Source organism: Mercenaria mercenaria, chromosome 5, assembly GCF_021730395.1.
Source record: "Mercenaria mercenaria strain notata chromosome 5, MADL_Memer_1, whole genome shotgun sequence".
Taxonomy (NCBI): Eukaryota; Metazoa; Mollusca; class Bivalvia; order Venerida; family Veneridae; genus Mercenaria; species Mercenaria mercenaria.
Window position 1 is genome coordinate 95,396,071 of NC_069365.1, and position 10,236 is coordinate 95,406,306.

A 10,236-nucleotide genomic window follows, 5' to 3' on the forward strand; every position below is an offset into this window, starting at 1 on the left:
AAATTTCAATCTGATTACTAGTACTATTTTAACGACTTTGTTCAAGCAATATAGGTTGCTATGGAAGACCACTCGGCTATATCAACATTAAAAGCTAAGTTCGAACCGTCATTGGAATGGAGTACTATTCAAACTAATTATTAATAAAGGTTTCTTGTTTAGAGTGCGTAGTCGTCGAAAGTCTCCACATGGAATGGATAGAACAACTTATATCCCAACCCAGCAGTGTCATATTTACCTCCCCAGCCAGCCTAGGCCGATATCGAAACTGGATCGCTGGCGTTGTAGTCCATCCTGCTAACCACTGCGCCACTGACTACCTTCAGATGTTTAAATTTTCTTTTCCACATGACACATTACAAACATTCACTATTTGGCAACTTACATTTTCACTTGTTACAATAAACGAAACACACCGTATATAAACGAGTGGGATATATTAGGCATTGACACACCAGTCTCAAAAAGGCAAGAACATGTACCAACAATATTTTTCCTGAATCTACCAATAATTGCCACACTACAGATTTTTTTAAACTTTCCCTAACCGCTTCTGTCAAATGTCAAAGTTGCAACACCAAAGTAGTTTTGCCCATGACAAAGTAATAACTAAAGTTGTCTTACTAATATTTAGACACCTTCTATGAGCCTTACTTAGCGCTAGAAAAAGTTATCTGACATTTTTCAAACAGAAACACCGTTTATAGTCTGTAATTATTACGGCCGAACTTTCTAGATACGAATTTTGTGACTAACGCGTGACTGTATACGACGAAAAATTAAGAAAGTGTACATGTTTTGCCTCCACGCATAACAGTATCTTTCATTCTCGGATTGAAACTATACAGTACCGCCGCAGCATCAGGACAAGACCGAACTGGTACAATAACGCAAGACATTTTTTTTTGCCAAGTAAAGGGAAGTCACCGCAAAAAGAAATGATGGTTTCATTTAAAGTAGTTGCTTCCCTTGCCAGTAGTCGACATCAAATCATTCCAAAATGATGGACTGAACATTAAAAAAAAATATATCCACAAACAATTGTTTCCTAGAGGGTTCTATAACCACAGTGGCTGTGCACGGTCATTCACGGCCATGTACTGATCACAAGTTTGTTTTTGTTTGTTTTGGGTTTAACGCCGTTTTTCAACAGTATTCCAGTCATGTAACGGCGGGCAGTTAACCTAACCAGTGTTCCTGGATTCTGTACCAGTACAAACCTGTTCTCCGCAAGTAACTGCCAACTTCCCCACATGATCTGATCACAAGTACTAACCCGCCACATATTTGCATTCCTAGGGCTGAGGTGGAGAAATAACTAAGTAAATATACAAATAAAAAGTTGTACTTTTCTCACTTTCCCATTTAATTTTGTTTATCTTTCAAACATGAAGATGAACCATCCGCCATTCATGAGGCAATTTTGTGGTTCTCTCAAATAAAGAGAACCAAACTGGGACTCGAACTTAAAGAGGTGAAAGGTAGGTGAAAATAATGCAAACATCAGAATGACGGATAGGCTGCTTTTGATCTTTAACTTTTGAATGTAAGTTGTATTCAATTTTGTTAAATTTGGTTCTTCGGCGTATTCATATCGCAGCCCTTTTTGAAGTACAAAGGTCATTAGACTTGACCTACAAGTATTTTTAGGCACTGGGTTTCATTTATTCGGTACAAAATACACGATTGTAACAACGTTCTAACATTTAATACAGCAAACAGTGATGATACTCAAGTTTAGACTTAATACTTTTCATTTTACCTCTTCATAGAAGGTATACACGAACATTTCCTTCACATGAAAATAAGAAAAAGGACGTTTCTCTATAGTGATATTTTATAGTTAATTTATAAAACTGTCATTAATCTCGTTATTTCAAAATTATCGCGTTAATATTACGTCTTAGAGAGTCTTTCAGACCAGTGCAACTTCCTCGGCCATTTTGATATCACTTATAATTAGTAACACTTTATTATAAATGAAAACGGTTGTATTTCAATTATGGCCATGTAATATATCCTAGGCCAAAATGTACATGCCATGAGAATCAAAATGCTGTATTATCAGAGAGCATTGATGCGGAAAAGGGCAACCCGGCCCCGTCAAATAATGTAAAAGCATGCATGAAAATGCTTGGGCAGGAACGAAAGCTATTGGACTGATTTATTGTAGTCAGGTAGGGTTTTATATTATTGACGCGGAAACAGAGAAGGAAAATTAAGCACTATTTTAATCAAAGTATCCTTCAAACTCTAAAATTACAAACTGTATTGAAAAAAAAAAAAACACTTTCATTTCAGAAACAAAAATACGTCTACTGTCATCTCCTCTAAAGTTAATAGTGCAAACTTGGGCCTGTTCATGCACTCATGAAGGATTTTCAGGGTAGAACAGAAACCCGGAAAACGAGCAAAGACGGTATTTGTCGCTGGACGCTGCTTCACCGCTAACATCATACACTTCAACAAGAACTGTCTGGCCGATTCCAACATGTATGATAACGGTATTGCCACTCATACTTTCCCTATCGTGTGTGCCGGTGTGTGGATTAGCCACGGCATCCACGATGTTGACACCATCTACGGTAAGACGTACGAACGTATGCACACGGGAGTGGAAATGAAACGTAAACAGGTATGTTCCAGAAATCACCCAAATATGGATTATAGCCATGTCCTTCATTCAGTAAGACGTGGTCAAATTTGATCGCCTGTCCTGGAGACAAACCGGAATGTGTGTGTGTAAGATAAGCAGAAAACGCAATTCGTCGTGTTGGAGTTGGTGTAGGTATAACTTCCCGCTTTGATCTCTGCAAAGTCTCCATTCTGGAATTATCTGTTTGTAAAGCATTACTCTTCCAAGCACGACATTTATTTAGCAATTCTTGTGAGGTCTTTATAGTTACATTTTGAGTGCGTCCACTATCATTCATTGCCATCATTTCAACAATTGTATTCATGTTGTTTCTGCAGAGAACATATATTTAGGTCTTTGTCCCTTCGTTCCTGCTCCTGTCTATCCTTTGTTCAAGATGAATATGTTGGTTCTTAAGTTCGTCTATTTCTTTCAATAGCGCCACAGTTTTGATATTCTATCCGGTATGTCCGTCACTGAGAATATTTCGAACCGCTTCTGTTAGAACCGCTTGAAGGTTGCTGCTGTCTAAATTCACATACGCTCCACTAGCACAAGTAACAATAGCCAACAAAATAACTTTTGTAATAAACATATTTATTCGACCAAAGTCAATTAACAACCTTAAAAGATTAAAATTATTTGATACAAAATATTAGTCCATGTAGATGAACGCAGTTATCTAACTGTTTGTGAATGACCATTTGTATCATTGGCCTATATTTGTACCCAGTGTTTGCGGCATGTGATGCGCAACTTTATGACTGTTTAAACCAGAACAAGAGTGTTCTAAATGATTAAGGAATATTTTCAGTAGTGCACGTGCTAACTAATTCTTATCCTCTTAATATGAAATCTGTTACAGCAGAATTTCAAAAACAATAAAAACGCATTTCTTTGTCGATTGCTTTAACGTTTGGTTTAGATTTTTGAAATCTAATTTATCATTGAAAACAGAATTTGAAAAATAAACCATAAAAAACCCAATAAAACGCGTTTTAAATATTGATTTAACATTTGAAATAAATTTATAACTATTTATGAAAAAGCAAGAAGAAAAAAACTATCAAATAATTTGAAAGGAATTCCCCTTCTGTTGGACAGTTTCATTTCCGACTTATAGTGTATCTATACTTTACATATTTTGCAGATGCATAGTATGGTTGCTAAAAAGTTTTTTTCCTACAGCGTTTCATCGACCAATATAAGTAAAATAGAGCAACCGAACGTTTTTTGCAATTATGATGGAAATTTACGATGAAGTCTTGAAGCGTTGCCGAAGGAGTTCCAATTCACCGCCATATTTCTTCTGACAAAGGTTGCTTTTTGGTCTCAAATAAAACATTATAAGTCTTTACCAGAACTTGACGTTATTTTAACCGGTATATATCTGTTCAACAAGGATGACAAATATTACCCTGATTCTGATTACCCTTAACCTAAATCTTCGAAAGGTTATTCAGCTGTCATACTGTCTCTCAATTCAGAATGCAAACTTTGATCTAGATCGGTACCAGATGGCGGACAAGGTCCGTCTGAAATCTACCAGGCATGTATAGATTTTGCGTGCCCTTACAACAAAGATAGCAAAAATAAATTTAGCAGAAAAAAAAAATCGTCCAACTTCGTTCATTAACTAGTGTAGTTATGCCAATTGTTTGACAACATTTAATAACACCACATATGTCTGCGTAAATTTCCTCTCTGGCTAACTTATTCCCCCCTTAAATCAAACTTTCAGCTAACTCCCTGATAACTAGAAATAGCAATCTGATTATTATTTTAACGACTTTGTTCAAACCATATAAGTTGCTTAGGAAGACACCTGGCTATATCAACACGAAAAGCACTTACATATTATTAAGTTCGAACCGTCATTGAAACGGAGTACTTTTCAAACTAATCGTTGATAAAGCTTTCTGGTTTAGTGAGGATAGTCGACGAACGTCTTCACCTGGAATGGACAGAACAACTTATTTCCAGTCGCACCCCCAGCAGGCATCATATTTACCTCCCCAGAGTCCAGCCTAGACCGATACTGATGGTAACAATCACCCAGCACTGAACACTAATCGAGATATAAGCCGGGCATCGAACCAGGGTCGCTGGCGTTGTAGTGCAACCTGCTAACAAATGCGCAACTGACTCCCTTTAAACGTTTAAATTATCTTTCACACATGACACGCTACAAAAATCCAGTTTGATTTGTTCTTACAATCTAATGAAACACGCCGGTATAGAAGCGAATGGGATAGGTTTAGCATTGACACACCAGGTGCCAACAATATTTTGCCTGTCTCCACCAACAATTGCCACACTACAGTAATTTTACCCCGACAAATTACTTTGTTTTTAACCTTTCCCTACCCGCTTTTGTCAAATGTCAAAGTTGTTGCAACAAAGAAATTATGCCCCGCAAAAAGTAATTTGCTTTTTAGAAAGTTGTCCTATCAATATTTGGGCACCTTCTACGAGCCTTACTCAGCTCTAAAAAGTTGATCTGACATTCTCACAAATGCCGCTTGCTAGATATGACCTTTTATGGCTGTAACACGACGGAAAACTAAGAAAGTGTACGTTTTCGTTTTCCACGCGGTACCGTAGCTAGGATAGGTTGTGTGCCAAGTAAAGGGAAGTCACTTCAAAAAGAAGTGATGATTTCATTTAAAGTAGTTGCTTCCTTTGCAGTAGTTGACAACTTGTCTATCATTCAATTTATCGCAGCCCTATTTGAAGTAAAAAGGTCATTAGACTTGACCCACAAGTATGCTTTAGGCATTGGGTTTCATTTATTCGGTACAAAAATACCCGATTGTAACAACGTTCTAACATTTAATACAGCAAACATGATACACAAGTTTAGACTTTATATCTTCATAGAAAGTATACACGAACTTTTCCTTCAAATGAAAATAAGAAAAAGGAAGTCTTTCTCTAAAGTGATATTTTATAGTTAATTTATAAAACTGTCAATGATCTAGTGATTTCAAAATGACCGAGTTATTACACGATATCACTTATATAGTAACACTTTATTAAAAATGAAAACGGTTGTATTTCAGTCATGGCCATGTAATATATCCTAGGCCAATACGACCGACCGATTGAAGATCTATAACCGGACCATCTAGAATATACATGTTTTATTTTGACAATTTTATTTACACTATCGCTTTAAAATATTACTACTTTTACGGGTCACGAATTCTTCCATAATTCGCAAGCAAGCTCCTTTAAAGCCGATTAGATAATTTATTTATTGTGTCGTAAAATGTACATGTCATGAGAATCAAAATGCTGTATTATCAGAGAGCAATATGCAGAAAAGGGCAACCCGGTCCCGTCAAATAATGTAAAAGCATGTATGAAAATGCTTGGGCAGGAACGAAAGCTATTGGACTGGCATCATTATAGTCCAGTAAGGCTTTACATAATTGACAAGGCGACAGAGAAGGAACATTAAGAATTATTTTAATCAAAATATTCAGCTAACGTTAAAGTTACAAACTGTATTAAAAACACTTATTTCTGTAACATAAAAATGTATCTACTGTCATTTTTAAAATTAATAGGGCATACTTTGGCCTGTTCATGCACTCATGAAGGATTTTCTGGGTACAACAGAAACCCAGAAAACGAGCAAAGACGATATTTGTCGCTGGAAGCTGCTTCACCGCTAACATCATACACTTCAACAAGAACTGCCTGGCCAATTCCAACATGTATGATAACCGTATTGCCACTCATACTTTCCTTATCGTGTGTGCCGGTGTGTGGATTAGCCACGGCATCCACGATGTTGACACCATCTACGGTAAGACGGACGAACGTGTGCACACGTGAGTGGAAATGAAATGTAAACAGGTATGTTCCAGATATAGGTGCAACGAAATCACCCAAATATGGATTATAGCCATGTCCTTCATTCAGTAAGACGTGGTCAAATTTGATCGCCTGTCCTGGAGACAAACCGGAATGTGTGTGTGTAAGGTAAGCAGAAAACGCAATTCTTCGTGCTGGGGCTTGTGTTGGTATCACCTCCCGCTTTTTCCTCTGTAAAGTCTCTATTCTGGAATTTTCTGTCGGGAAAACATTACTCTTCCAAGCACGACATTTATTTAGCAATTCATGTGACGTATGTATAGTTAAATTTTGAGCGCGTATACTGTCATTTCTTGCTATCATTTCCACAAGTGTATTCATGTTGTTCTGCAGGGAGCATATATTCGTGTCTTTGTCCCTTTGTTCTTGCTCCAGCATGTCTATCCTTTGTTCAAGACGAATATGTTGATTCTTAAGTTCGTTTATTTCTTTCAATAGCGCCACAGTTTTGATATTCTCTCCGGAATGTCCGTCACTGAGAATATTTCGAACCACTTCTGTCACAATTGCTTGAAGGTTGCTGCTGTCTAAATTCACAGACGCCCCACTAGCACAAGTAACAATAGCCAACAAAATAACTTTTGTAATAAACATATTCATTCGGCCAAGTCAATTAACAACGTTAGTATATTAAAATTATTTGATACAAAATATTAGTCCATGTTGATGAACGCAGTTATCTAACTGTTTGTGAATGACCATTTATATCATTGGCCTATATTTGTACCCAGTGTTTGTGGCATGTGATGCGCAACTTCATGACTGTTTAAACCAGAACAAAAGTGTCCTAAATGATTAAGGAATATTTTCAGTACTGCACGTGCTATCTAATTTTTATCCTCTTAATATGAAATGTGTTACAGCAGAATTTTAAAAACAATAAAAATGCATTCTTTGTCGATTGATTTAACGTTTGGTTTAGATATTTGAAATCTAATTTATAAAGCAGAATTTGAAAAAATAAACCACAAAAAAACACAGTAAAACACGTTTTAAATATTGATTTAACATTTGGTTTTAATTTTGAAATAAATTAATACCTATTTACGAAAAAGCAAGAAGAAAAAAAAACTATCAAATAATTTGAAAGGAATTCCCCCCCTTCTATTGGACAGTTTCATTTCCGACTTTTAATTTCTTGTTATTCTTGGTATTCATACAACAATATTTAACAAAAATGAAAATTAAATGGTAAGAGTATATGTTTCCCGAAAGCTGAAAGCACAGCAAACATGGTCAGAGCCATGCATAGCAAAAGAAAATTGAAAAGATATAGCAGATGTATTGTTTCAAAAAGCCAACTTATATTCAAGATACAACAAATGGGTATGGTTATGAGAAATGGGTGGTGGTGATCGGACAAGACAGTGGAAAAACAAGGATGAACGTTCAACAGTGAAGCAAAAAACTAGACCGTAAACCACGCTAGTATAAACATGGACGCACAAAAAAAGCACACACACTCATAGACAAAGCATAACAAACAAGCACGATAAAACAACACTGTGTGGCACCGCTCAGGGACAAACGGTGGCAAAAAACCCAGTTGGGAGCTCCAGCCAGTATATGGTAGGTACCTTACCGCGCTCTTAGTAATAGGAGAGATGGGGGCGTAAAAGTACGGGGCGGGGGTGTGTGTTGCAGGAAAGTAAGTCCAACCGACAACAAACAATACGACATACATAACTTATGAAACGAAACGGATAAAAAGCAAGTTGGAAATTGGGGTATCACCTTAGAATGGTCAGCGGGGCCGCCGTGGCCGAGTAGTAAAGGTCGCTGACTTCAAATCACTTGCCCCTGATCGATGTGGCTTCGAGCCTCAGCCGGGGCGTTAAATTCTTCATGTGAGGAAGCTATCCAGCTGGCTTACGGAAGGTCGGCGGTTCTACCCAGGTGCCCGCTCGTGATGAAATAATGCACGGAGGGGAACCTGGGGTCTTCCTCCACTATTAAAGCCATATGACCTAAAATTGTGTCGGTGCGACGTTAAACCAAACAAAATAAATAAATTATAATGGTCAGTAACCTATGTAATGTAAACTAGGGGCTTAAGGGGTTAAACGCGTTTAGGGTATGTCACTCTTTTATGAAACAGGTTTATAATCATATCTGAACCAAATAGGCATTTAGTACTAATCAGTCATACCTTTAATGTTAACATATATAAACATGATATAGTTTCGTTACCTGTATATCATACGGTATCTAATTTGCTATTACTACATTTGGTCACACAAGTATGTCCTAATTTATTATCACATATGCGGCTTATTGAAAGCACGATGTAATATCTGTTGATATTCAAAATAAAATAAGAACGTTTCCTTTCTATATGAACGTCCGTAAATTATAAAGATTTGAGAAAATATATTAAATCAACTTTCAACAATAATTGTAAAGCGTAAAGACACTTTTTTTAAAGTCGGAATTAAGATTTAAGGACTGCTAAAAATGGATCAGTTTCTACTTTCGTTTATTGTAGCGTTCGCATTGCTTTGTGTCGTGTCGTCCACATCAGAGAAGGGAGACGATTCTGTTGACCTAACCGGAACAATCAGGACGTTTGTTGAAACCCTACTGAACGATAACAAAAGGAAAGATAATACAGACAATAATGACGAAGACTTGAGGGAAAGAGTCGAATACCTTGAAAACAAAGTGACAGCTATGGATACAAAGCTAGTGGAGCAAATCAATACTATTGCTGATTTACAAAATGTTATACAAATGCTGCATAAAAATAGAAAAGTGAACCTTGGAATGGAAACTAAAGGTATTACCGAGAATATAACTGAAGACAACTTCAGAAAAGCTGAAAACAATAATGCGATAGAAAGAGGATCTCTACCTGCAGACAGATTATTACAAAGTGAACGAAGAGTAAAAAGAGCAGTAGGCAACGTGGCGTTTTCAGCATACATGACGCACACAAACTTTCATACGATAGTTGGACAAGCGTTTAAATTTGACCAAGTTTTACTCAATGACGGAATCGGCTATAGCAAAAGCACGGGGAAATTCACAGTACCTCTAACTGGAGTTTATCTCTTCGCTTTCCACATCGACGCAAGAAATTTGATGTTTGTTAGACTGGTTGTGAACGGAGTGAATCAAGTCGATGCCGTAGCGAACGCACACACCAACACGGACAGTCGTCGTTCATATTCAATGGGTGGAAATACCGCCATTATTCACGTGCGTCACGGTCAAGCGGTATGGGTGGAGACGTACGAAATTCAGGATGGTATAACGGCATCAAGTAATACATTTAGAATTTGCACGTTTTCTGGAGTACTCCTGTATTAACAACAACGATTCCGGCGCATTTCAGCTATGTTTGAAAATGGTTGTAAAATCCAAGCCTTCTGATTAAATAAATTGAATATATTCGTGCGCTATAATCTATGTTATATGATTGCTTGTTTTCAGACCAATGTCATTTTGATAATATGGCGACAATCCGTGGATGATAACCTAACGTGCCGAGGTAGAACTGTGCGAACGAAATATAGGACAAGAGAGATGATGATAATTTTCATGTGATCAAAATTTTGCAACATCTTATAACGCTTACTTTTAAGGGCTCCACGATTTGCCATATGATTGCCCTTGTTTGCTTCTGTAAGCTATGGTTTTACCATGCAATTTTACCTATGATAGTTGTTAGTTATGTTTAACTTAATGGATTCACCTTGCGGAAAGTCTTGTAGTTGAGT

General features: G+C 37.0%; 2 protein-coding genes across 2 annotated transcripts; one reads left to right on the plus strand and one right to left on the minus strand.

Annotated features, from left to right (window-relative positions):
• Nucleotides 1-5,724: 5,724 nt before the first annotated feature.
• On the minus strand, nucleotides 5,725-7,202 carry LOC123559248 (uncharacterized). Its single transcript, XM_045351048.2, has one exon. It carries the CDS (start codon nucleotides 7,115-7,117, stop codon nucleotides 6,233-6,235), a length of 885 nt encoding a protein of 294 aa, XP_045206983.2. The 5' UTR covers nucleotides 7,118-7,202; the 3' UTR covers nucleotides 5,725-6,232.
• A 1,594-nt stretch (nucleotides 7,203-8,796) lies between these two features.
• LOC128557521 (uncharacterized) lies at nucleotides 8,797-10,236 on the plus strand. Its single transcript, XM_053544913.1, has one exon. It carries the CDS (start codon nucleotides 8,972-8,974, stop codon nucleotides 9,824-9,826), a length of 855 nt encoding a protein of 284 aa, XP_053400888.1. The 5' UTR covers nucleotides 8,797-8,971; the 3' UTR covers nucleotides 9,827-10,236.

What these genes read in the sequence shown, in the direction of transcription:
- LOC123559248 (XM_045351048.2), bottom strand. Translation starts at nt 7,117, where the DNA reads ATGAATATGTTTATTACAAAAGTTATTTTGTTGGCTATTGTTACTTGT.
- LOC128557521 (XM_053544913.1), top strand. Translation starts at nt 8,972, where the DNA reads ATGGATCAGTTTCTACTTTCGTTTATTGTAGCGTTCGCATTGCTTTGT.